The sequence below is a fragment of the Chamaea fasciata genome, unplaced genomic scaffold (genome assembly GCF_029207755.1).
Source record: "Chamaea fasciata isolate MVZ Bird 193981 ecotype frontalis unplaced genomic scaffold, bChaFas1.0.hap1 SCAF_5, whole genome shotgun sequence".
Taxonomy (NCBI): Eukaryota; Metazoa; Chordata; class Aves; order Passeriformes; family Sylviidae; genus Chamaea; species Chamaea fasciata.
The window spans coordinates 47,892,116-47,919,577 of NW_027094090.1; the positions used below are offsets into that span (position 1 = coordinate 47,892,116).

At 44.6% G+C, this 27,462-nt stretch overlaps 2 protein-coding genes across 4 annotated transcripts in view; one reads left to right on the forward strand and one right to left on the reverse strand.

Moving 5' to 3' along the window:
- Positions 1-205: 205 nt before the first annotated feature.
- On the forward strand, positions 206-22,483 carry FAM234B (family with sequence similarity 234 member B). Of its 2 annotated transcripts, XM_066183534.1 has the most exons (13): positions 206-242; positions 6,389-6,781; positions 7,732-7,830; positions 10,105-10,293; positions 12,166-12,296; positions 12,963-13,110; positions 13,451-13,592; positions 14,217-14,360; positions 17,709-17,790; positions 18,011-18,166; positions 18,744-18,861; positions 20,007-20,233; positions 20,659-22,483. In XM_066183534.1, exons 1-13 carry the CDS (start codon positions 206-208, stop codon positions 20,662-20,664), a joined length of 1,872 nt encoding a protein of 623 aa, XP_066039631.1. In that variant the 3' UTR covers positions 20,665-22,483. The 2 variants fall into 2 exon arrangements, with proteins under 2 accessions (XP_066039631.1, XP_066039630.1); XM_066183533.1 differs by lacking the exon at positions 20,659-22,483 and having other exon boundaries at positions 20,007-20,257.
- An 83-nt stretch (positions 22,484-22,566) lies between these two features.
- GSG1 (germ cell associated 1) overlaps positions 22,567-27,462 on the reverse strand; it is a 35,358-nt gene continuing 30,462 nt past the window's right edge. For both annotated transcript variants that reach the window (XM_066183537.1, XM_066183535.1), the window contains 4 exons: positions 27,361-27,408; positions 25,169-25,321; positions 24,938-25,049; positions 22,567-23,730 (listed from right to left, as the gene is read on the reverse strand). In XM_066183537.1, coding sequence (XP_066039634.1) covers positions 23,418-23,730; positions 24,938-25,049; positions 25,169-25,321; positions 27,361-27,408 — 626 coding nt within the window. In that variant the 3' untranslated portion in view covers positions 22,567-23,417. The remainder of the gene's footprint in view (positions 23,731-24,937; positions 25,050-25,168; positions 25,322-27,360; positions 27,409-27,462) is intronic.

The window sequence follows — 27,462 nt, forward strand, 5'->3', positions numbered from 1 at the left end:
GGTCGTGCAGGTTGCCAAGATCTGGGCTGCCCTCGGTCACGGCTCGCTGCCACCGGCCCGCGGCTCCCTGCGGGTCTTTGCCCCTCGAGATCCTCAGGGACACGAAGGGCCTCGACTCCTCTCACGCCCGGGAACTACAATTCCCAGCAGGCCGCGGGGAGGCGCGGGGCGGGGGGCGGTGCGCGAGCGCGCTGTCGTGTCCAGCATGGCTACGGTGCTGTCCCGGGCGCTGAAGCTGCCGGGTAAGGGCTGCGCGCCCGCGGGACGAGCCGAGCGCCGGCCGGGCCGGGCCGGGCCGGGCCGGGCAGGGGCGGCTGCGCCCAGGGCAGCTCTGATCGCGGGAGACGCGAGTGCCGCTGCCTGAGGGCTGCGGGGCGCGTTGCCATAGTGATGTGGTTCTGTGGGCTGAGGCCCGGAGGTGCGGGCGGTGGGGGGCCCGCGGCCGTGGGAGGGACGCGGGGGCCGGGGCAGCGTCTCGGGGCCCGGAGGGCGTCGTGTGTGGCCGAGAGGGGCCTGGGCCGCGGCCCTGTGAGGGGATTGCGCGGGAGAAAAGGAGGCGCAGACCTCTCAGATCCGCTCCTGCCGGGTTTTACCCACAGAAGCCAGGCAAGGAGTTTGGTAAGTGCCAATGCAATTACCCAGGTAAATGTTTAAAACCTGCCTGCCGCCTCTGCATCTTCCAGCAGGAGACCTTCAGCGAGATGAAAGGATATTCGAGCATAAAGGGCTATTGTGTGCAGTGAGCAGCGGTCCAACAGCCGTTCTCTTCAGTAAGGAGATTAAAAGGGAATTAAAATACTTTGCCAAACCAGATCTCGGGAGCATCCTAGTTGCTGTTGGTTGTACTATAGACAGTGCCAATGCACCTGGCTGCATTAATTTCAATGGGAAAGTGCCTCATTTCTCTTCTTAACCGTGTCTTGCCTTTGGGACAGCCCTGGGACTGAGACAGGGCCCAGCTGTGTGCCGCTGGAGAGGGCTCCTCCTTGGCACTACACACCACAGTGGTCCTGCGTGGCCCCAGCCTGTGAGGCTGCACTCAGTGGACTGATCATACTTTCTTCCTCCATCAGTCCATGAAGGTCACAGTAATGTCTTCAAGGTCCTTCCTGCCATCTTTTCATAACCCTTACCAGGAGTCATTACTTTTAGTTTATGTGGTGCCTGTTGAGTCTCATTCAAAGAAATTTCGTTTGCAAGTTGGTATGTTCCTGGTTTTATATATGTTTATATGCATACACACATATACACACACACACATATATATATATGTACACACACACATATTTACACATGTCTGTTGAAATGGGAAGGAATACATTACAATGAAGTCTGTTTAGGAAGAGTGCAAACTGGTAGGTGTAGTTATGTGCATTAGGGTATGACCCCTGGAGAACTGTGCAGTAAGAAGTACAGATCTCTTCTGGGACCTCTGGAACCAGCATGATCTATTTAATATCCGCTGTTGGAAAACACCTATTTGGAAAAGATCATAACAGGCCTTGCAGCTGCACTTAAGAGAACAGTTCTTGCATGAAACCTTAGGTTAAATTGCAGAAATCACACCTTTCTTGTGTGTTTGATTATTGAAACATGCAGCTTCCAACAGTAATGAGAAAGCAGAAAGCTTACTGCTATATCTGTTTTTATTTTAAATAAAATTTAATTAATTCAAAATCAGTATGTGGCAACTTATCTTCTCATGGGCTTAGAGATATGTCTGCAGTACCCAGTACCAGACTGGTGCCTGCCAACTGCCAGAAAAATAACAGAACATGAAATTAGTACAACAGGTACTGGAACCAGCGTGCCATCAACTAATAATGCACTGAAAACTGCACTCTTTTAAAGTCCAAAATCTGCTCTTTTCACTCCAAAGTGACTGCAAAGAAGAAGCTTCCCAGTCAGTCAAAATCAGGAAAAATAAGATTACTATTAATATCTTTGATGCTATCAGCACAAGAAATGAAAATTTTATTATGACTGGGACCTCATTTCAACACATATCGACTAATGGGTGCCTTCTTTCCAGATCGTGATCACACGATGATCATCTGTTCTTCACTGAGAGGTCACATTCTTCTACTGCAATAATTGCCTGTGGAGAAATAGCATTTGGCAAAAAAATGGGGGATTTTCAAAGTCATAAAGGGTGATTTAGAGACCTGCTGCCCTTGAAAGCCAATAAGTTGGGGCATTTTCCCTCTGTTCTGTCTTTGAAAGCCTCCATGATCAGGATTTGCTTTTTCTTCCAGTGGCTGCAAAAAAAAGAATATCTAGGGTGATGTGAGCAGTAACTTGCTCTGATTGTAACCACAGGTTGAATGAGAACCTCTGTTTTATCACTGATGCCATGGAAAGAATGTAATACGATTTAGAGCAGGTCAGAACAGAAGATGCTTTTTTGACTCTACCTGTAGGAGGGAGGGAGCACAGAGCAGTAGGGAAACTGACTTTGCTGATACTAACTCCATACCTGTGAAGTGCATGCAAGTTTTATATTCACTTAGAGTCTCTTTGGAAGACAGATAACAAAGTGTGACTTACACAGACCTGGTTCCTACATAAGGCCACAGAACTGCAGCTTGCTTTAGCACAGAGACTAATTTCTCATGAAGGCTACACAGTGGTTATCATTTCACAACATACGGTGAGAGTTTGACCAAGAGGCCAGCTCAGACCTTAACATTTCTACTTCCACGATGGAAAACTGAAAACTATTCCCTGACAGCTGATTGCTTGCAACAGAGGCAATTTTAGCTTTCTATTGATGAACAAACTGTTTTCCTCCAGCCTGAGCCTTGTTGTTGACCTGAAAAGAAAGAATTTGACTTCTGGAGCACTTAAAAATAAATCACCATTCTCTAAATGGCCTGAGACTGCCACTGTTTTCACACTTTCTTTACTGGTTTGTTATGTTTTTCTGCTTTTCTGCTGAAAAATCATCTGGGAGTGATTAGTGAAAGCCAGATATATTATCTCTCCTTCCCACAGCAAGTGACCTAAAACTTGGATGAAGAGTCATGTTCCTTCTGCTCTCTCTCCATCCTGGTGAATTATGAGTTACATGTTCTCTGCACCACAGAACAGCCTTGGGAGGCTGAGCTGAGCAGATGCTTGCCAGCATTCCAAATGCATTCCCAAAACACCTGCAGATTCGTTAAGGTTCTCTCTGAACAGTGGGAGATAAGTGAATCCTCTGAGATGAGATATACAGTTGGGTTTTACATGTACTAGATGAGTGCTCCAACAGCCCTTCTTAAAGGGCAGTATCTCCCCTCCTTTTGGCTTATAAAACCCCTGCAGGGCACATTATGCCTGAGTTTACTGAGGGGCTGTGCCTTGTGGGTGTGCCAGATAACCTTTTGAGGAAAAAAAGGGTGAAGGAGTGCCAGTTTCTGATTCCTGCTCTGGCTCAGACATGAATTAAGACTGAGCAGCTCTCTGCTTTATAATTCTCCTATAATTCTCCAGATTCTTAACTGTGTAGGTCATCAAAAGCTTCATTGCTGTTGTAGCTGTTTTCTTCCTACTGATGAGTGGTTTTCAGTAGGACAGGTGTTCCTGTTACAGATTGTGGTTGACACCACTGTCAATGTTGCCAGCATCTCAATCGCTGCCAGTTCAAGGAGTGGGTGAGGCGTATTTTCAAGGTCCTTTCTGTCTCCAGAAAGGGATCCAGAACAAAACTGTTCCAGAGAAATTTAACTGATACCAATGCTTTCAGTTACATCAAGGATTAACAGCAGGTTCCAGTTTTTTTGTTGACTGTTTGGAATTAAAATAATAAACAAAACATAGTATGTGTGAAGCATAAGTATGCTTTGAGTTGTTTTACTCAAAGGTCACCAGTTTCCAAAATCTGGAGAAGTCTAATTAACGTAACTGTCTGACTTTGACTTCCCAGGCTTAATACCATTTACACTTGGGGCAGCTACGTTTGTTTTTCATGCCATTCTGACCTGGCTTGAACTGGCACACCTGGATCTGTTGTGAGAAGCTGCAAGTACCATGGCAGCAAGACTTCTCTGGAATGTTTTGTTTCAACTGAGTAGTCTTTCAGTCACTTTTTAGCACAACCTACAGGATTAGACACTTGTGAAATTTACACTGCAGCCTCTGAGCAGAGCTGTGTGCCACCAGGGGTGGTGGCCTTCTGTGCACTTATGGCATGGAGCCAAGGTTATCAGGACTTCTAGAAAAGCCCACACTTTGAGCACATGTTTAGAGCAGACCTATGTGAACCAATGCGGTGTGTCACAGGGATACACCAGACTGACCCATAGGAATGCAGTATCTCTTGGCTGGGCGCTCTGCCTCCACAAGGAACTGCTTTTTGGAGTGTATATGTGTACCTGATTTTTCAGTCTTTTGTAGGAGCCCTTAATTCAAAGACGAAGAGACTGTCTTAGATGTGTGAACGTGTTGGATATTTTTATTTCCTTCTGTTTGATGTAGGTGAGTTGTTCTGGCTGTTCCACCTAGTGTGGGGCATTTGGTTTTTAGTAGGATTGAAAGTTTTTCTTAAATCCTAAAAATGAAGCTGAATACCACTTATAAGTGGTAGACGAAGGGAAAGCGAAGGTCCTTTTGTGGGGTGAGAAATGAGGAAGAAATAAGATACACGTGCTGCAAAATACACTCTAGATGATGCAAAGTAGGTGTTTTACACTGACTACATACTACAGTACATCTGTAACTTGAGTGTCTTTAACAGTGTAGTAGTTTGAAGGCAAAACAAATGAGAGGCTCCAAGTCAGAGATACAATTTAATAGGAAAAAAAAGAAAGAAAGTAAAATAAAATAGATGCAATAATACAAAAGACCACTGACAGAGTCAGAATACAACCTGAGCGTAGTGATGGAAGCAGTCCAGATGAGGTGGTCTTCCTGAAGCAGTGATCCTGTAGAAAGGTCTGGTAGCTCGGGTCCTCTGGGAATCCAGTGGGTAAGCGCCCCTCTGGTGTTCAGAGTCTCAGCTTATATCCAGGCTGGAATGCTTGGTTTCTCCCTCTGGGCGGAGCATCTCACAATGGGATGGTGAGTCATGTGATAAGGCCTGATGGGCCCATTAACAGGAGGTAGTCCAGGAGGGAGTTATCTGTGAGCTGTGTAGCAAAGGTGCTGATGGGCCCATTAACAGAAGATAAGCCAGAGTGGAGGAGGCAGGGAGCACTGCCTCACCTGGTTTCAACAGTTCATGAAGATGGTGATAGAATATACTTCAACCCAGGACAAACAGGAAAGCCAAAAGTAAGGTATACTATCTTGGTCAGGAGGAATAATCATGAAAGCCCTAAAATCTCTGCTTTGTAAAGCCTTCCCATCATCTTAGTGTCTGAGAGGGGTTACAGCTTGCATATTTTTGCTTATTAGTTGTGCCTTTCACGTATCACTTCAGGAATCTTCAGGCACAAGCTAGTTCCTGTTTCAGATCAGCTTTAAACAAAAGGAAATGAGACATATACCTGAGGTAGCAAAGTCCCACCTTGGAACTGGAGAGAGAGAACCAGACTGAGACTCCGCAGTCATCGGAGCACTGGCCATGGCTCCATGCCCAGCCTTGTGGCACAGGGCAGCTCCCTGAGACATGACCCTCCACTCGTAGTTCAGGGCAGTGAGTCTGCGTGATCTTTCCTGTCCCCGTAAACAGATGGCGTTGGGCTTACGCCAGGGTGTGTGAGCGGCCTCTACACCTGCCCTCACCACACTCCCTGCAGCTGTCTAGGGCTTGGGGGAGAAGTTGTCTGTGTGCCGGGCACCTGTGCAGGAGTCAGCTAAAGCTAAGCTACTTTCTTGCACCACCAGCTGAAGGGATCAGTACCAAGTTATCTGGCCTGGCCAGGCTAAGCACAGACTGTTTGCTCTGGTGGGAGCAGGAACAGAGCAGCTGCACTGTGGTTGCCTTGGGCAGGGGTTAAAGTGTTCCCTCTTGCAGAACTGAGCCATGCAGAGAAGGTAATGTCTTGGAGGAACAGCCTGATTCCTCCAGACAGCAGCATGTTACTGGCCCAAAGGGGCAAAATTACTTTCCCCTCATCTTCAGGGAGACTTCATGTTTCATTTTCAATTAAGAAAGTGTTAGAATTAAATCAGCTATGAATTCCATATAGACGTATGCATACACATACATACATTTATACACACATGCACACACATTGCTCTTTATCTGAGGAAAATAAACTTGTCAGCATCTTTTCTCCCACAGATACTACTGTGAAACATGGAGAGAGAGACCCTGTCATTTCTCTCACACTTCTCACTTGGATCAATGCAAAATGCAGACTACTCTGTCATCCCTTCTGTATCACTCTCCACTGCAGCCTTTTCTCCACAGAGATCCTGCAAAAGCTCATGCTTTATTGTCTCTCTCCATCTTTTTTCTCAGGAAAGAAGAGCCCAGACCTTGGGGAATATGATCCCCTTACTCAGGCTGACAGTGATGAAAGTGAAGATGACCTTGTACTCAACATCCAGAAGAATGGAGGGGTCAAGAATGGGAAGAGCCCTCCTGAAGAGATACAGGACCCGGATTCTGATGTGGAGGTTGGGATGACGAAGCAGCACACGTCAGAGAGCGCGCCTGAGGGTTATCCTGCAGAGACGGCTGGCAGTTTGGAGCAGAAGGCTGCTCCCTCCCTCATGCCGTACCTGCGCACTGCCATCTTCTTGCTCACTGTGGTGATCTCGATGATTCTTGTGCTGGTGTGCGCATTTCTAATTCCCTGTCCCCCTAGAGACTTGCATAACACCTGGAACCGCAACCTAGGTCAGGGAGCAGGTGAGAAAGCCCCAGGAACAGCATCTGGCATGGGGGAGGTGATGGCTCCCAAGCTGGGCATTGGTGGGAGAGACCTATCTGGGAGAGCCAGGTCAGAGCAGAGACCCTTCCTCACCACTACAGATGCTCCAAAATAATAGACAGGTGGCTGTGTCCTGCTCACTCTTGAAGCTGAGGCATGTGAAATTTGGCATCTGCAGATAACAGTGCCAGAAAATTTTGTTTCTGCCAACATCAAAAATTATTTTGACTCTTCATCCATCCTGCCTTTTTGTCTGGATGTTGTGCTCTGTTCCAGATGGAGATGGCCCAGCCCACTTTAAAATACAGTGCCTCCCTTTCTGCAGCCTGGACTTTACCAGTACCTCCATGCTGAAGTATGTGGTTCTGTTTGAGAGGAGAGGGATAGAAGTTCTTGTGTCTTCTAACTAGCTTAACTAACCTTATTCCATTGTCTTTTAGTCCTGCTTGAATCCATAAATCAGCATTTGTGATCTTTTGTTACCCTGTATGGGTCACTAGTAACATTTCTAAAGTATCTCCCATTCTGGCTTCTGCAATAAAGTAACACTGTTTTGTGAAATAATTTCTACGAGGTCAAGATATGTCTCTCCCTCCTTGCTTTCTGCCCCTGGCTTCCAAACCTAAGCTTTCCATAAGATACATGGCTCCACATCACTTCAGAAATTGAAGTGGGAAGCATGAATCTTTTTCTGTTAGCTCCTTCATTTTTCCTTTTCCTTTCTCTGACCCATATGCTACATTTCTGCCTTTCCATGCAATGAAAGATCTTACCATGGTGTGAGCTGCCTGCCCTTGGTGGCTCCTTAGCAGACTTTGTGAGGCTTGTCTACCCACAAGTATTATTTCTGGGCCAGCCCTCCTCTCCCAGTGTGAAAAATGAGCTGGGTGGCCTTTTTGACATGAAGTGACTCTCTGTAATGTTGCAGGTGGTGTGTTATCCCCACTGGAACTGTGTGATGTAAACGGTGATGACCTCCCTGACATCCTCATTGTTTTCACTGCCTTGATGAATGCCAGTGTCATGGGTAAGCACTGCAGCTCCTTTCCATTCTTCTTAATGTGTCAGTATGGACCTTTGTATGTTTGTCTTAACACACACAGAGTTCCTGCCACTGCAAATCCACTGTGTTGCTCTTTTCAGAGTTCCTTAAAACTGCTGGTGTACTGCACCTGTGGTTGGTCATGCTTATGCATGCTTTCATTACAAGTGCTCCTTTTCATTAATTTCAGAAAATTATAATTACTGTGCTCCTATATCGTTTGGGCAGCATTCTCTGCCCTTAGCTCATCTTGGGGCCACTCTATCTCTTTGTCCTGCATTTGTGCACACTTCACTTTGTTTTTAGAAACACCCTCACTTGCTGCCTTTTTCTCCAGGTCACTCCATATACTTGCCAGGCTCCAAATCACTGTTAATTCACAAATAATGGACTGATAATGGGGAAGCTACTGTGCCTGGCTGTTTAGCAGATATTACCCTGCTTCCTCCTCCTGGCTGCTTTGCTTTCTTTGTTAGTCCTCACACCCTTCAGGTAACATAGCAGAGCCTGCTGATAGTGGCCACCGTTGCACAGGAGCTGCCAAATCCAGTGGCATCCTATTGGACTGGGCTTCTGAAGTCCTGGAGGTTCCCAGCTGCCTGCTGCACAGCGTCTGCCTACCCTGGCATCGCCTGGTACCAGGTGGATCTGTTCCATCTCAGAGACGTATTCAGGGAGCAAGCATACCTTGCAAAACCTGATTTTGGAGCAAAATGCCTTGACTCTTCAAAGAGGTAATAAAAATACTGTTAGAGGATAGGGAAGATGCCTTTCTCCAAGCAAGGCCCTTGGTATTTCACGGCAAGTCCTGTAAAAAGAAACCTATGAACATAGAGAAGACTGTAAAGTGACTTAAAAAATAAATGAGGGAGGAAGATACGGTTGACATAAAGGCTGTATTCAGTTTATATAAGTTGTTCTTTGCACTCTATATTTTTGCCATTGCATTGCTTTTATTTTTTTATCCCAGATATACATATAGTCAGAATGTTCTGAATGAAACTAGTCATACTTAGTCGCATCCTGGGCTGTAACTGTGCTGGAAGACAAAAGCCAGACACTAAAACAGGTGTAAGCAGATCACAGATAACACTGGATATCAGCCCACCAGTAGCTTGTGCTTGGAGCATTCACACAGTGCCAAGTAGAGATAAGCTTGGAACAGGCACCCAGCTGAGTAATCTGCAACTTGTTAACTGTTTCTCTAGCTTTTACACACAATAGCTGTGAGCTGCATTCAGGAGTTAGTTGTTCTTCGTCCCTATCAATGTAACAAAGATAACTTGATCTGGGGCAGCCCCTTAGGATAAGCCGCATGACTTTTGGTTTAAGAAAGTGAGTTTGATTTAGAGACTGGACTCAGCCTTGTATTTAGTCAATGGCCCATGTATATCCTTTGTGTCATCAGGTCACATGTTGTATGTGTTCCTAGGAAGACAAAAGTTGACTGGGTCTTCTGTTATTTTGAAATGTGTGGGAATTCATGTTAGATTGTGAAATGACCACACTAGGTGGAGATTAATTACAATAACCACACATACATCTGAGGGTAGGCTGGGCTAAAAGTTGATCACATTTGGAATTAGAGCCAGCAGTCAATTGAAACAGAATAGACTCCTTTCTTTTACAATTATTTTGTGCTAACTGGTGAATTGGAAAAAGACCGCTGAGTTCCACCAGTTGGTTGCATTTAGTCTGTTTTTCACAATAATGAAACTCCTTTGGAAAACAAAGGGAAAAGTTCTCAGACCACTAATCACTTTCTGTTGCTCCAGAATTACAAACAAGCCAGCACTTTCATATGAGGTGACATCTCCCTTGGGAGTCACTTAAGGTTTCCCCTTGGTGCTAGCTGTTTTGTTCAGGGAGAGGGGATCAGAAGAATCAGTCTGATTTGACAGCACTAAATTTCACAGGAGGAAGTCACCACAATTGAGCACATTGTCCTCATGAACTTGGTTCTCGCTGCCCAGCTGACCACATTTCTTGCTATGAGCTCAGGTCCAACCTCCATGATTTTCTGGACTGTTAATTTTCGGCCCAACTTGTTTGGAGATCACTGCTAGGCTCTACAGCAGAGAAATTCAGCCATGAGGTGACATTTGACCTTTGCTTTCAGGCAGTGTGGATTTGTCTGTCTTGAGCCACTCAGCTCCAGGAGCTAGAGCTGCATCTCCAGCATAAGGACCCAAGGCAACGTGGTCATAGTAATCCCTCTGACACCAAGGGATTACATTCTCTCTTTCCTGCCTCTTCTAGGTGTCTCTAGACCCTCTGTAACTGTGGTGGCACTTTCTGGAATGAATGGCAGCACCTTGTGGTCCATCCAGCTTCCAGAGGAGACACGAAGTGTGCAGTGCAATGGGCTGTCACTGGGGGCAGCTGCAGGGCCTGTCTGCCTTGTTACAGGAACATCAAAATTCCTCAGCCTTCTCAGTGCCTCCACAGGTAAAGTCAACTACCAGAATATTAGAAATATGCTACTGCTTCTTTGTTTTCATTAAAGGACTGCTAAGCATGAATAATTTGGTTCTGGCACATCACGGTGGCTATTGCTTCGTGACACACAGGAGTCAAAACACAACTGAGTTTCTAGTTACACAGGATAAGAGAATCCAAAACATTTCATCTCTGTGGCAGCATCTTCGCCTTACATCTCAGCATATTTCAAAGTGTTAATCTTATCCTGTAGCATCCCCATGTCATAAAGAATATGTAAAGTCTGTTCTCATTAGCACTGAGCTGCTGGTACAACTCAGGACCTATCTAACAGCACTGCAAAGCTGAACAGCATTCTCAGAAAAGTTACATAAGAATATACACGACCGACATCCAGGAAACATTGCAGAGAAATTAGGCCCATAGTTGAATTGATTAGATGTGAATGAATGTTGCATTTTTAATCACATGATTGTGTGCACCTTCATTCTCTGAATGCTGTTTGTTCTACCACATTAATTCATTGGCAGAAATAGATATAGGTAGGTATAGGGTTTTTGGAATCAACCTAAAGGTACCTTGAAGGCAGGTAACTTTGGGATGGAGGTGCGTGTTAATATTACAGTTAGGTTTTAATGAACCCAGTTCATCCAGGGACAATGATTTCACCACAGTTGCTGGCTCAGCAACAAGACACCTTCTCCTGTCTACCCTGGCTGATAGGTGCTATGCCATTCATCAGCTGCAAAGTACCATCAAGTTCCCCTCTCTGCAAGGATTTCTACAGTCTGGCGTTGGTATTCCCACTCCACTCCACCCTTTGTTCCATCCCCCTTAGCAGGTGCTGTGGTTGCAGATTGTGGGTGTGGGGAGTCATGGTGAAATAGGTTTCAGGCATGCCAATCACATTAAATCCAGGGACCAGTGACTGTATTTTACCCTATAATTTCCATACTGTTAGAACTTTTGTTAGGATGTGAATATAACATCTCAAGTTTCCTCTAATTTTACCCCTAGGTATCTTCCCACAGTTTTCAAATGCTTTTAGGGACTAGGTTACTTGCACAATGTTTGTATGGTCAGGACCATGATCTGCCTCCTTTACCAGCAGTAGTAATGTACAAGTTTGGCCCTTGGTTTACTTTGTCATTCAGGGGCAAAACTTACTCTACAGAGCAGCAGCAGCAGAAAAACATTTTTAAAGATTGAAAAGGCAGAAGTGTTGGCAAGAGAATGACGAAAAAGTAAAAGCATCAAATTTAATTGTTGCCTTTGTTTTTCACGTTTATTTGCAATTTTGCAAGTCTGGTTTTACTGTGTTTCCAGCTGGGTCCATGCTGGACTGCTGAACCATTTGACATCATGTCTGTTGACATGCTTTCACCCTGAGGTGGAGTGAGCATGTCATGCTGGAGTGGTAATTTGCTGCTGGGAATTTAACTGAGACACAGATTTGCACTCTGAATATCAGAACTATCCATCTGTTTCCTTTCCTCACATCTACCTAGCCTTTACTGCTGGCTGAGGCAAACAACTGCTGTCCCGTGGAGCAGCACTCATTTAGGTTCTCCTTCATAAAATGAACCTTAAAAATTCTCTGCTATTTCAGAAATTGTTTAGGACTCAGGTCTTTTAAAGAGATGCTAAGAAGGAAGCACAGCAGGGCTTTAGGCCTGACTCAAGCAGTCTGAAGAAATGCTGAGAGAATTTTGCTTCCCACTGCGGTTTGTCTCAGTTTGTAGATGTCTTTCCCCTTCACACAGAATGGGAGAAATAATCTCCCTTGCTCCCTTTTCATAAGGTTTTGTGGAACCCTCTAGGGATGCCCTCTCATTCCCCAAATACAGGTCTCTTTTATCCTGTTTCTTTATCTTTCCACAGGCAAGACCATATGGACACTGAACTCTATTCACCTTTCAAGTGGGATCCTGGCTGCACCAGCTGCAACTCTTCCAGATGTAGATGGAGATGGGATTAGGGATATTGTTGTTCTGGCTCTCAAAGAGACACAGGTACAGCATATCCCTACTCAGGCTTTGGAAGGACCTGTACCATTTGTGTAAAGGAAAAATAGACTGATGTGGAAGGATTGTAACTGGAGCTGCAGGAGCCCCTAATTTTCATTCCCTTGGATTTTACTGAAAAGCACTCCTTTTCTTCCAGTAGGTCAGAGCAGTGAGATCAAACAATAATGACACTACCTGCATTCTTGACAACGGGAATGAACAGAAGAGTCATTATTTGCACCTGACTGAGACTTGAGAATTATCTGTTTCTGTTCAGTGAATGTGTGGTTTGAAGTGAGTGTTTAGCAGAAGTGTAGGGATGGATCTCTGGCGAAAGGAGCATTTAATTTGTCCAAAAGAAATACTTGTGTGATTAATTCAGATGCAGATTTCCTTTATGTTCATCCCTCCCCACAATTCAAAACATCTATGTTGTTAGAAAAGCTCAGATTTTTGAAGTCCCTTTCATACTTGATGCATTTGTGTCAAGAGAAAAACATGAATGCAAGCTGCCCAGGAAGCCAGACTGAGCAAGGAGAAAGCAAACACTATCTAGACCTTGCTGAGGGGGAAATGATCAATGCAGCTTCATGCTATGGGGCTGGGAGAAGATTCTGAGTGCAGAGGTGCTTGAAAGCACTGATAAAAATCTCTACATCTCTCTCCTTGCAGCCTGATGTGTTTTTCGTCTTGGTATCAGGAAAGACCGGAACTGCTTTGGGTGGCCCTGTCAAGTACAGCACCAATGGAGAAGGGAAAGTGATTGGCCCCCAAGTCCACATCACCAGCCGGGGAGCCATCTACATCCTCTTTGGTTTTGGTAAGATGCACCTTGCCTCTGCAGCACTTCACCTTCCTGAGAAAACATTTGTTTTACCTTAAACAGTCCAGAGTGTCCCTGGGATACTTCTGCCATGCCTTCTGCTGTAAAAGCTAGGAGGGCAAAAGCACAACTCTCACTGCCATAGTGTGGAAAAGTACAGGAGCACCAATACCTGCTAGTCTCAAATACTTTGGAGTTTCCCAAAGGCGTATCATGCCAGGGAAGTTCCAGCTTTGAGCATTTCATTGCCTTTTACCACAACTGCAGGGGTCCCAATCACCCTCTTTTCCACTGGGTTTTTGCAGTCAGAATTCTTCATCTTTACTTTTCCTGGCAGGTAATGTTCAAGCAGTTGCCCTGAGGGATATCTTTACCCAAGCCAGAAACCGGGACAACTTTCCTGCAATGCTGCAACAGGAGGAGCCAGAGTGGGAAAAGCGCAGATCTGTCAACCTGTCAGAGCTCATTGACATTTACAGGTAGAAGATGGACTTGTCATCTTTCTCCTTCCAGGAGAGGAAGGGAAGGGTAGGCACTTATTAGTGCTCCTGGAGGTGGTTGCTTCTCCTTCAATACTGTCCTTCTCTTCATTGTCCAGTTGATAACTGGGGAATACTGTGGGGAACCCATCATTTCCTCTCTGTTCACTGGTTGTCCTAGCCAAAGAAGTGCAGAGTATGATAAAAGGGAGTCCTTAGCTTCTTCTGCTCCTTGTGCCTTTCTTGAGCCCCTTATGCACTGCTGAAGGGAAATAAAGAGGTGTTTCCAGATAATGTAGTCTCTTTGGGAAGCTCAGTCTGTGTGGGCCTGGATTTCTCAGCTCATTCTTTACTACCAAACCTAGGGGCAGGCCTTGATAGGAATAAAGGGAGGGAGCAAATGTGAACTCGCAAACTTCATGCTTTTTATAGTAACTCGTGATATTCAGAAGACCCCACGTCTGAATTTAGCTCACTTATCCGAGGAACCCACATCACTGGGGAAAAGATGGACTTCACCAAGCATAGTTTACATCTTTTGTAGGAATTGCCATGTGGACAGTCAGCTAGTGCTGAGATGTGCAAATACAGGCCTTGATCTCCTCTGTTTTCCATTTGTCCCAGTGGGGGTGTTGACTTTCTGCAGACAGTGAAGACACCTGACACAAACTGCAGCAACCTGCTCATCACAACCAAAGAGAGCTTGATTCTGCTGAGGGGACAGGACCTGGAGCGCCGCTGGACCCTGGAGCTGCAGAATATCAGCAGGTTACTTGCTGGGAACATTTTTCTGTCCTATTTCTTCCTGTACCATTTCCCAACTTTCAGGTCTAAGCACATGTGTTCTTAGAATGCAACTGACAGTAATTCTCCAAGTCTGAAGAGGAATCTAAGAACTGGAGGTCTGTCTTGTTGAGCCAGGTGAGGAGGGCAGAGGGAGCCAGGAACAGAAGACTGAAAACTCAAGCTGTGTGCTTGTGAGTGATCACAAATAAGTGGCTTGATTCAGGTACCCAACACTGAAGTCATGGGAATGATGTGGCATTGGTGTTTAGTGGATTACTGATGTGTGATTCAACCCACCTGACATCCAGGGCTTCAGTGGGGAGGATCAGTTACATTAATGATGTTAAGAATTTAGATCAGGTGAATGAGTATGGCCCAGAGATCTTAATGTTCCTTGAAAGTTGAAAATGATCATTCTGATGACAGTCAGTACATCATCTATACTAAATGTAAACCTTAAAATAATACTGCTCATTCTCTAATTTCACACATGGAAATTAAGTAATTTTCCAGATCTTGTGGGTTGGTAATAACCAGCAATTTCAGCTTGCCCAATATTAAATATTTGCAAAGGGAAGTTGGGCACAATTGAGGGAAATTACATGGGAAACAATTGCTTACTCTAGTATTGAGAATAAAGAAAACAGTTCTCAGGTCTGTGTTACCAAACTGTCAAGAGCATAAAGGGGAAGAAGGCACTGGAAAAAAAACCAAAACCAAAAACAACAACAAAAAAAAACAGTGTTCAACTGTCTTTGATATTCAGGTAATGTCCACATTCTTGAGGGCTGATGGGTGACCTAAGCCACAACTTTAGGAATGGGTTAGGGCTAGTTGATCATGCTATGGGGAAAGGAAATGGACTAGAAGTATTTTGGGCCCAGAATCTGCAGACTTCTGAATGTGCCTGGCATTGAGTTTAAAGGGTAAGTATGCACTGACTAAGCAAAGCCACTTCACAGGTGCTGTAGAATCAGTTATACACAAGAAATTTCTAAATGGATGTAGTAATAAATTGGAATATACAAATCAAGAAGGGTTGAAAACTTCTTTACCAGTATGGCTGAGGTTGGAAGGCACCTCTGGAGATTTCCTAATCCCACCTGCCTGCTCAAGCAAACTCTAGACAAGCTAGAGCAAATTACTCAGGGCTGTGTGCTGTCAGGTTTTAAATATCTCCGAGGATGGAGACTTCACAACATCTCTGGGCAGCTAGTATTCAAGGTTGCTGCTTTTTCCTGTTCCCTGACCTCCCAAGGGACAAAGTACAATGCATGTAGAAGAGCTCTCAAATAATCATTGAAAAGTAATGAAAGCAATTCTTCTTCTAGGCCACTGTGCTAAAGTCCTGGATTACCTATTTTCTCAGAATTAAGAAAGGAAAAATTTACTACACTGAATATATTGTGGGCAAACATTTAATTAAGCGGTTTGTTTGGATTTTTTTAGAACTTAAGTTCTACTTAAGCATCACAGGGTGAGGGACAAATTCAGGTCAGGGATGTTACTAGAGTCAAACAGACTGAATTCCTTGTTAGACAAACTTCACAAAGCCAGCTGTGAGCACCTCTTTTCCTGAGTAAACCTGCCCCAAGCACACCACTTCATCCAGGCAGACTGAGCCCAGACCTGTGGGAATCATTTCTGAGAAAACCAGCATGGCTACTGCAGATGTGCTGCATTTCCAGATAGCTTTTTACAAGATCCCTGGAAAACCATAAAGGAGAATCAGTAGTCATAAAACAAGGGCGAAGTTCAGAGACCATGAAATTGAGTAAGCAGTTGCAAATTGTGTTGTAAATGGATGTTTCAGATGAGAGAGGATTAATAGCAGGTTGCTGGGGGGATTACTGTTGGGAAGAATAATTACTAGCCTTCTGGTTCATTTGAGGAAGTGCCCTGGGGATTTTTCACTTGATTGGTAGCATCCGATGTACTTACATTTGTGTGCATTCAGTTTGTGACTGTAACCCATAAGGGACATGAGGAGAGCCACCTTAGGAGATGTTTTGAGTTTGTGGTCATAGGATAGAATTGCCTGCTACTTCCTTTTGCTACTGGAGAGCTTTCAAGCTGTAGAAATGTCTCATGATAATGCTTTGAAAGCAATACCTGGCTGTCAAATCTGTCTAAAGCAAATGACATTATTTGATGTTGTAAATATAAAGTCAAGCCACTGTGGTACTGTGGTATTACTGTTCAGGAACCATTCTGTCATGCATCTTTTAAAAGGGAAGATGGAAAAAAACTGGGAAAAGGTCTGGAAGAAATGCTTTAGCATGGAAGATTTAAATTACTGAGTTTATAGGATCAAAGAGATGCCTGAGAGGTGAGTTCATGAGCGTGTGTAAGAAGTAGAAGCTAACTGGCATAGCAAGAACAAGTGCCTTGAAGCAAAAGCCATTCATGTTCAAGAAAATGAAGATGCACAAATGTTTGTTTGGGTGAAATTAATCATTAGAACTGACTGTCATGAGAAGTGATGAATTCATCTCATCAAAGATGAGGCAAAGCCAGCCTACTGATACTTGGTTGATTGGGTGAAATACAGAAATCTGTCATAAATTAGAGGAGAGAGGATGTACTCTGATGATCTTGCCTTGCTATAAAATCTCTAGTTCTGTGAATTTTGTGGACTCAGCTGTGCTTATTTAGAATTGTGCATCTAGCTTTGGTGAATGGCAAGGCTCAGAAAGCCAAAAGCAAGCAAGATGGTTAAAAAACAGCTATAATGAAAGAAATTAATGTGTTATGTCACCCAGAAGTGAGAGGATGAGAAGGGACTTCCTATAACCTTCTTAAGGTCATAAAAAGGCTTGTAAACCTGCTAGCAGTAAGAATACAAGGAATCATGGGTTGACATTAATGTTGAATTTATTAAGATCCATTTCACACAGCTAAGGCAGCCTGGGAAATCCACTTTCTGCAGGTGACCAAATGTGCCAATGCATTTTGGAGGGGCTGGGTAATTTTATATAATTATAGCAACAACAGTACAGGTTCTCATGCAAAGGAAAGAATGATAGAATAGTGTACAGGGACATAAACAGATGTCTACACAGCCCATCAAGGGATGCCCCCCACACAGACAACTCTGAAGAGTGGCTGACAAGCACCATGAGCTGCTTCACCATTTTTCACTTTTCTGATCCAGCAACAAATGATTCCTGACAATCAAAATAGTTCTGAGTAGATGAAAGAGCTTATCTAGCATGACAAATCCTGCCATTTTAAGAGGCAGAATGGAGGATGAAGGCAACTATTCTGCCTCCATCTGATATTACTTTTTTTCTACCATGGGGCTGAGTGTTTCTTTTTCCAAATTTACAGCCAGCCTGTACCAGGTTACTTTGGTGCTGACCAAACTCTGGACTTCATGCTGCAAGCACAGACTGGAGATGGGAACAAAAAGGTAAAACAGGTGAAGGCAAGGAGGCCAGTGACAGCACAGGAGTGGGGGAGGTTGGGTAAAAAGAGACATTCTGTGGCCCTTGCTTTTCCCATTTCTTTGACTGGCACTCATTACTCTGTGGCCACAGGCATGAAAGGGAACAGCACAGGCCATGCCTCTGCAAGGGGGTTTTGCATACCCATGCCTTGACACCCATTAATGCTTCTCTCCCTGCCTTGAGGTAATGGTGATAGATGGCAAATCTGGCCTCCCTGTTTGGAACCAGGAATTTCCATGGCAGAGGCAACAACTCGATGCACTTTCAGTCATGACTTTGGACAAGAAGTCTGTTTTTCTCTTCTGGGCTGATGAAACACAGCCTGTGTTACAAAGTTTGGTGAGCACGCATCCTTTCTTCACTTTGAGGTTTCTCTGTGGAGTACATGCAGTCTCTGTCTTTTATTACTATTGTCATTCAATTTGAACCTGACATATAAGAAGGCTATCAGGGACATCTCTTACTTTGACATTCTGACTTCTCTGAGCCTGAACATAGGAGTGTTCAAATTTTTGTGTGCAAATCCTTCATCGCAAAGCTTAGTTGACAGAAATTTTGCATCCACAAACCCCAAAATTTGTGAATTTCATTTTTTCATGCAGCACTGAGGAGCTGTAACTGCAGATTTGTTCCTAGCCCAGAGTGCTCCTTCTGTCCATGCGGGCACACAGTTTGGCATGGAGACTCAAACTTCCAGACTGTAGCTTTGCTCGTCAAGCTGCAAATGACAGAGCTAGATTTCAAATTCTGTTTTAGGGAAAAAACGGTTTCAGGATTTAGTCTTCATAAAACCATAGTTTTTCATTCTCTGATCTATGTAAAAACAGCACAGTGTCAGAAAACTTTATTTTTTTGACAAAGCTAGACTCCCCTTTGCTAGCTAGTTGTTATGTTTTTGTCTCTTGCATTCCAACAGCAACCTGGTCCCAGACCTGAGCGCCCAGGGCTGCACCACCTCTATCTCCTCCATCCTATTTTTCCTACAGTCCTTTTGGACCTCACCAATGCAACAGACAAAGTCATTGCTTCAGCAGGTGAGTACAAGTGGAGGAGAAACTACCTAGTCTAGAAATAACTGAGAGAGAAGTAGCTGTGAGAAACAATGGACTGTAGTTGTATCTTTAAAGGTAGCACCTAAACTCCACCACACATGGGACAACAATGGGAAATAAGATTCATCTTCCTTCTGAAGGAGTATCCTGTCCACCCCTGACTTTGCCAATAGAAGACCCACAAAGTTTCTTACACGTTTAACCAGTGAAAGGTTTAAGTTTGATTTAATGCATGTTTTACATCAGAGAAGTTGTATTGCTTTTCATGAAGTTATTTTTAATTTAATGCAGTGCATAAAAAAATCACTATAAAACTTTTCTCTGTCACCTCAGATACAGTTCTGCTTTTGTTGGCCATCTCCTGCTCTTTGGGATGGGAGCTGTTCTGCTTCTTCCTCTTTCTTTTTCTAATGGGGAATCCAAAATATATAAGTGTGTTTTCAGGGAAAAGTAGATCTGGTTTAACATTATACAAGATCGTACAGTCCCTGTTCAATTTTCTTGCTCTTTCTAGAGCAGATCAGCAAATAAGCAGCCTCTTGTGCATGGGAGTGTGGGATAAAAGATTAGTTCATGCAGAACTGAGAGAAGTAGGCCAAGAAGCATAGAAAAACTGCTGCATAGTAATAACATCTAATTGGACTAGTATCAAAAACACAGTTCATTTACGAACAATAGAATACTATTTTTACAGGGTTTTTTTAGAAACTAGGATTTCTGAGGTCTGTACAGATCATTCTGCACTAACTGGAGTAACCTGACTTGCCAGTGCTTTACGAATTTCCCATTTTATAGAGGTAAAGAATAGCTACTAACAGGTGTGCAAGGAAAGTTGAGAGTGAACTGTGTTCTTGACATATGCTCATATCCTGTGCCAAGCCTAAAGGCATAACCTGGAACCAAGCCCTTCAATTTCTGATCTATATTTCAGTTTCTTTCTGTGGAAAAATGTTAAAATAATTTTTACTAATTAGCTAAGGTACATGGAATTGTAAAGTCAGACTGAATATACTATCAGTCTAGTAGATGTTTCGACTGTAAGGGCTGTAAGATTTTTTTTTTTTTTCGGAAGACACGTAATCATTTACTCTTCACCACTATTTTCTTGCCCTTTTCTGATGGACCAGTTGGAATTAATGATCTCCAAAAGGATGCATTTCACATCACTGTGACAACAACTGCAACCTCTGAAAAACAGCCAGGATTTCTCTCAGTCAGCAAGCTGGGCCTGAAGTGGGCCTTGATGAGTCAAGGTCGAATGGTGTGGTTAAAGGACAGCAGCACTCCAAAAATCAGCCGTGGAGAAGTCAGGCGATTTCTTGCCCGGATGAAATTTGCTGACTTTCCTCAGAAGGTGAGATTGTGCAGGAATCCCTAATGAATTCCAGGCTTTTGAAAACATCTGATCTCTTCCCTACACACACAGTTAAGGTGTTCTTTGGGATGGAAAGAGTCTGGTGGGATGCAAAGTGACTGTTTGCAAGATGACTGGCTGCCCCTTTGGGCATAAGCTGGACAGATTGTGAAGCAAAGATGTACTTAGGCAGTTGAACACAGCACAGGATCTCAGAAAGAAAAAGGGATGATGATCATAAGAGACTGAGAGACTTGCAGAGGGATCAGAGAGGTGGGACTGAGATCACTTGTTTTGACATGGGCAAAGAAGGGTCCTCCGTATAGTGGTACCGAGGTTCTCTTGCTGGCTTGTAAATTGCTACTTTACTGGACTGGACAATAATAGATTTTGGCTTTAATGTTTGTTTGCCTTTCCTTCTTCAGCTCTAGTCTGGTGGTTCCTCAGATGTTGGTTGGACCTGTGGCCTGTATGGGGAATATAGGAAGCTGCTCTGTGTATCTTCAGGAACCAGCTATATAGATGGAATGGGGGCTAAAAGCACTTCCCCTTTCTTCAGCTATCCGGGGAATGCTGCTGAAGGCAGGTTTGTCCTAGGCAGACCTGTTCTGTACCAGAGAAATCTTGTTCAGCAACTCCCCCTCCATATGCTGTTCTTGCATGCTTCCTTCCAGGTAACACAGAAATGTGAATTTAGAGTTTATATACACAGATATAAAAAATCAGGCTTTATATATATAGGTGTTAATTTATACAATATATGTATATTTTTTGTATGTTTAATTTATGAATGAGATGTAGGACACACCTTTTTATGTCCAAACAGTGTTCCCAAGCAATCTAACAAGCTCCATGCCTAGGGTGGGCCATGATGAGTCAAGGCAAGTGGTGTGCTAAAGGACACCTTTAATCTTTTTATTTTTGGAGAGAACCCTCTTGACTCCTGCAGGGTTAGTCTTGCCTACAACTTCTCTTGTGCTCTCAGCTCTTCATGCTGTTGCCAGACTCACAAACGAACTAGTTCTCTGGTTGAATTACCTAATCTAGAGAAAGATGGTCTCTACAACATTTTCCAGCCCCTTGCACTTGTGTCTTTCTTTCCCAGTTCCAAGTTAAGGACACCAAGTTCAGGCATATGTGGGTGATGTAGAAGTGAAAGGTTCACAGCTTATTTCTCTCCATCCTTAAGATTTGTATGAACTCAAATTGTCATTGTAACATGAACATCATGTCACTGTATGAACCTGACTGTCACAGTAAAGGTCGCTCAATCTTGTCACAGAAAAGCTGATTCTTACACTGCTGCTCCAGGGTTTAGAGGTTCAGACAGAGACAGAACTGGAAAGCTTTCCTATGAATTTTAACCCCATTCTAAGTTCAGTATTGCCATTCCTTGGCCAGCCCAGCCCTGTGTCCAGCTCCAGGAGGAACAAGCTACCCCCTGGGACACATCTTCTCACAGTGTGTTAGGTGTTTTGAGCTGTGTCCCGAAGTGTGCCATCATTCTCTGTTGCATTTGAGGAGCATCTGTATGAATTTTCTTGTAGTAGAAAAGACCATATAAAAGGGAACCCCTTTGGTGCCCCAGTTGTTCCCCACAGTTTAGGGCAACAATATAGGAACTGCTTTCCTAGTGTGCCATTCTAAGTCTGGCCTTTGACATTAAACAGAGCCAGGCTGCGATGAGGATTGCAAAGGACTCTTTGGTCCAGCATGCGCCCTTCCAGCCTCCCCACATTTCCCCATGAGTTGTGAGGTGACAGCAGACTTCAACGCTCTTTCCAGATGGGCACATTAGACATGGATTTGCTCTCCTGGGCCCTTGACACCTCTCTTTGCTGGATCACCCTTTCCATCATCCCACATCTCTATATAAAGCTTCCAGGATAGCCCTTCAGGTTTAGCTGCAAGCCCCAAGGCTGGTCCTTGTGCCCTGATCTCATAATGTCAGAGCCTGTGAACAGTTTGTATATGTTTAATGGTATTTTGGTGTAAATAGCTTTGTATATATTAGCACAACTGTAGCAATGGCTCTAGGCCTCGCATTTTCCTCCAGACAGGGTTTAGTGTTCATAATACGTAGTCAGTTAATAGGACTGAAAGGGTGAGGACCAGTAACGTATGAGGGATTAAACAGGAGTGCCTCTTCCTCCTGTCCAGCCCCCACCTTGCTGGAAAAGGTGAATCGGCTTTTACCTAAGTAGTTACTCTTCTGATATTCTTCCTGAGAGAACTGATATTCAAGAGCAGTGATGTTATCTCCTCCTTAATGTGAATTCACCCTGCCCACACTCCCCCCAGCCCCCACTGTGAATGAAGAGTCTGTCTGTATATTGTTGGAAAAAATGTATTTGAACTACAGTGAAGCAAAATAAATACTGTGGACAGCATTATGTGTCATGTGAACCAGTGTTTCACCTTTGAGAGATTATGAGTTTGCCTGGGGTTTTGATTCAGGGGTTGTTTGCAATATTTTTACAATGGGCAAAAAGGAACAGATGAATAGAAGTAATGTAAAAAGTAAAAGTCCTGCCAAATTCTTAAAGGTCGCGAAGAAACAGTAAAAACACACAGACAGCAAAGTACCTCAGAATAGGAGATTTTTGGGCAAAAAGCAGGAAGGGAACATGTGGGAGTCATTACAGATAGGAAAGAGGAGGAGAGAGATGTCTGAAAGCTACCCCCTATTCCTACTGCACCAGCACTTTAAATCTGGGGGCAGGGAGGAGAGTTTGGGCCTGGAAATTAAGAATAAAGAGTGTTCAGAGAGGATGACAGCTGATTAGTATGAACACTGATGGCCTTCAACACTGGAGATGTTGAGGGATGGTCAATGTGTCACCACCCAGCAGTGCAATTTGCCATCTGGATGGTGCTGACTATCTGTTCCCAACTGCAATACTGGGATTAGGACATCTGACTCAAATCTGAAAGTGCTTGGAGACTGCTGGCACCGGCATGTACCTCCAGTTTCACCCTTGTCAGATGAGGGTACCCATCACACTGTATATGACCAGGGAGGACCCCCAAACTTCTACTCTAGTTGCCATGACCCAGTGCCCGCCTCCTCGCTCCCTGTAGAGACAGGAAGAGCTCCCCAAAACCTGCTAACAGTGGTGCCAGTGCTTGGTTCAGAGCTCTTGTGCCTCCCAAACTGCACTGCTCTGTCCGTGTACACTTATCCCTAACAGCGATCCTCTCCGATTGTCTGGCCCAAGACTTCATCTAGGTCCAGCTCTGGTTCCCGCTGTAATATTTTCTGCTGCAGATCAGTGTAGAAGTCAACTCCCTCAGAGACTGAATGGAAGGCCTTGCCTTTGGGCTCATAGTAGCTGCTTATTTGCTGTATGAAGCACTGGTGGTGCTGAGGGTGATCCTTGAGGCTCCCATCATATCCCTTGATGTGGTTCCTTTTGAACTCCAGTATCGTCTTGGTGTAGGTATTGAGAGTGGTGACAGCAGAGGCCATGCAGCAGGTGAAGGAGGCCCAGGCCATGCTGCCAGAGACACAGAAGCACATGCTGTGAAAAGCCATATAGGGTACGGAACGCTGTGACACACTCCAATTCTCCCTGATTTGACAGGCAGAACCTACTGGGCACAGATAAGAACTAGAGTGACTAAGGCTCATAACATTACAGTTCTTAGGGGTTATCCCACCTCGAGATTCTTCTTAGATCAGTGGGATAAAAGTTGTTCATCCCCATGACAGGAAAAGGAGTGATACAGGGAAAAGAGCAGCAGGAACATCTGTAGCTGGTCAGAGCAGAAGAGCACAGCTTGCACTGCAGGGCTGCCCAATGTCTTACTGCACACGAGGCTTGTCTACCTGAGCATAACCAAATTGCCATCCTGGCATTTGATGTCCACGGGTGACACACAGCACTGAAGTGTTTAAGAATCAATATGGTCATCAATCAATACAGCATTGCAAATTCAACCTGCACTTTCCATGGGCACCTGCAAGGCACCTCCAACTGTTTTTCAAGTCAGGTATGTCATGTCAGCTGTGCTTGGCTGCTTTATCCTTTAGAGAAAGGCACACGGAGCCACTTGCTTTTCACAGCTCCTCTTCCTGGCTCACAAGTGACACTGTGGTCTCTTGCCTGCTTTCCCTCCTTCCTGCCGGTAGTACCATCTTAAGATGACCTTGGCCTCCAGTGCAGGTGCCATTATATGGCTGGGCTAGCTCTGGAGAAGATGGTGTGACTGCTGGCTGGGAGCTGAACTGTGCCCACATCTTTAGGCACACATCTAGGCTTGGTGTTGCAGGAATAGGCCCTTTGGACCAACACTGGTTAGTGCAGATGCCAAATCAGCATGCAACTTATTAAAATTGGAGAAAAACAAGGTGTGTTTGAGAGCATCATTACAAGTGTGACACTGACCTCTGCACACAGGGAAGTGTTTGAGACCAAATGGGGCAAACCAGCAGCAGGGCAAGCCTAATTAGTCAGCAGGGCTGAAGGCAATTGTTTAGGTGTGATCCCATTGTTTTCCCAGTCCTTTGGTAGCTATTCATTTAAGTAGCTCAGCCACCATTTATTAAAACAGGGTGAGGCAAAGACAGGAGATTAGTAGTAGGAGAACCATGGTACGCCTGTCTTTGGAACACACAGAAGGTCAAGAAAGGAGCAGGAAGTGAGTGGCACGGCTGAAGCTCTAAAGGCTGGGGGGGTGAGGATGACTTCAGAGCTCACATACTAGAATGCCCAGCCATAGTCCCATGTGTGCGGTCTCCAGTCCTCCGGTCCCAGATTAACAGTTGCCTGGAAGACTTGAGTGTACATCATGTGTGCCACCATCCCAAGGAGACCTGGACATAAAGGACAAAGCAAAGAAGTTACAGCAGGAGCCACAGAAGCATACTTCAGCCTTGAGTGGAAAAGCAGGCTCTCCAGTGCTGAGATTCCAAGACTACAGTAATACACTTACCTGACAGCACTGAGGAGACAGCAGCAAAGGCATTTAGCTTCATCCCACAGACAGGATTGCCAGTATGCAGAATTTCCACCATTAGGAGAATGAAGCTGATGAGCAGCAAGCTGATGTACAGCATCTCTGATCCCAGTGACAGCCAAAGGATTCCTGCCAGGAATACAGGATGAAACCATGTTCAAGGAAGAGTATTCCCCTCTCTCAACCCAATCCTGAAAGGATGTCTTTTGGACAGAAGAGAACGAAGGAAAACAGCAAACACCCATAAGCAATCTCCCCAGACTGTAAACAAGGGATCAATGGATGCTGTAGGGGACAGAGTGCCTGTCACAGAGGATGGCTTGGCTCCTCTAGCATGGCAGAGCTGAGAGGAACTATAATGCCCTCTGTAAACACGCCAGCATTATTCATAAACAGCAAGGAGGAAAGCAAAGAGGAAAAGACGGGGGAAAGAGACTATTAGCATAAAATCTAATGGTCATAGATTGGCCACAAACACATCTGAGCTCTAATCACAACAGTGAAAGCAAACAACTTTTAACCTGGGACTCAACTTGTTAAGAACTATATGGTGCATCCATGATTGTCTGGGACATGGCCTCTGGAATTCAGGAAGCCTCATGGAAGCCTGTATTTCTCACTGAAACCCCAAATAAAATGAAAGTACATTCCTTGGGGTTGATCTAGCCAGGGCAGCAGCACTGACCACTCATCCTGCTGCTTGAGCAGAGTGCAGGTACTTTCATGCTGGGATTTCGAGTGGGATTTAAGTGATACCAGAGTCCACAGCTGAGCTGAGTTCTACAGCTGTGCAGTGAGAATTGAAGGAGAATGAAGAAAAGCACTCTAATGCTGGGCTGTGGAAAAGCATAGGATTCACTGAGGAAGAAACATTAATCTGACAAATGAAGCAATACTGTGAAGACTACTGTTAGCAACTATTAATGGCTGTAGAGGAGACATTCAGCTGGGGAAAAGGAGTGTGAAGAAAACCCTCATTAATGTGGCACTGACTTGAATACTCAACATCATTAGTGCCATAGAGTCACTCAGCTCTTTAGCAGAAATAGATGAGCTGCATTCCCTGTTTAAAAGAGCTGGCTGCTTGCTGCAGCACCATCAAGGAGAATATTTCATTAAAGGTCAGACTGTCAAAAGTATTCTGGAGGTTGCAGGCACCACACATAGAGAGAGACCTCTGCATCATTTTCCTTGCGAGTCCAGGCTTCCCACTCATGATGTGTAATTTGGTCTTGCAATGTTGCCTTTGTATTGTGGAGCTGCTCTGCCCACACCCAGCTCAGCCAGCCCATCCCACAATCGGCAGTCACTCCACCTTGTCCAGTGCTAACCCAGCTATACAATAGCACCTGCACCAGCCATGTTAAGATGATACTTTGTGCAGGAAGAAGTGAAAATGGTGCTTGCAAATCCCCAGCATTTATTATGCCCTTGCTCTCAGGGTTTGAATGCTGACACAGGCTCTTCACCCCAGGCCTTTCCCTTCACATATGAACATCTTCTGAAATGACTTGCTGCCAGCCTCCATCTCAGGGAACAGTTAGCAAGCCCACACCAATTGAAAAGCCTTCATTAAACAGAATCTCTGTAGCTTATTTACACTTACATCAAAGTATACTGAAGCTATCCACAGGGTGATTTGAAACGAGTCAATGACAGGAGGGGTGATCTCTCCTACAAAAATGTAGTTTTGTATTTAATGAGGCAGGGACTACACCTTGAATGCATAGCTTTCAGATGTCCTGTTCACTTGCCACAATGAGGTGATTCAGCTTCAAGATTCTTCGTATTAGACCCCCCAAACTGAAGCACTGAGTTAACATGTAGCCCGTGTGGAAGGGACTGCCCTGAGGCTACGTCCATCCTCCTCCCCTTTATTTCAGCAAGATCATAACCCCAGACCAGGCAACTTACTACATGAGACAAACCCCACTTCATACTGGAGGGAATCTGAGGTTTCTAGCACTACTTCACAAATGGCAGTGGTTTATGCAAACATCTGGAAGGAAATTTTTGCTCTTTTAGCAACCACAAGGACAGGATTTCATGCCTGGCTCTTTGGGGGCTCACCCTGCTGTCCCCACACAGGCAAAATGTTTCAGGTCCCCTGTCCCAAGGAGGCACACTGTACAGCTACAGTGAAATACAGTGAAATATAGTGCTCTTACCTCTTTCTGCTGGTGGTGAAAGCTCAATAAAACTGCGGCATTTCTCTTCTGAAACACAAAACCAAAGCTTTTAGTTTATAAAACAATGCAGGGAACATAGGG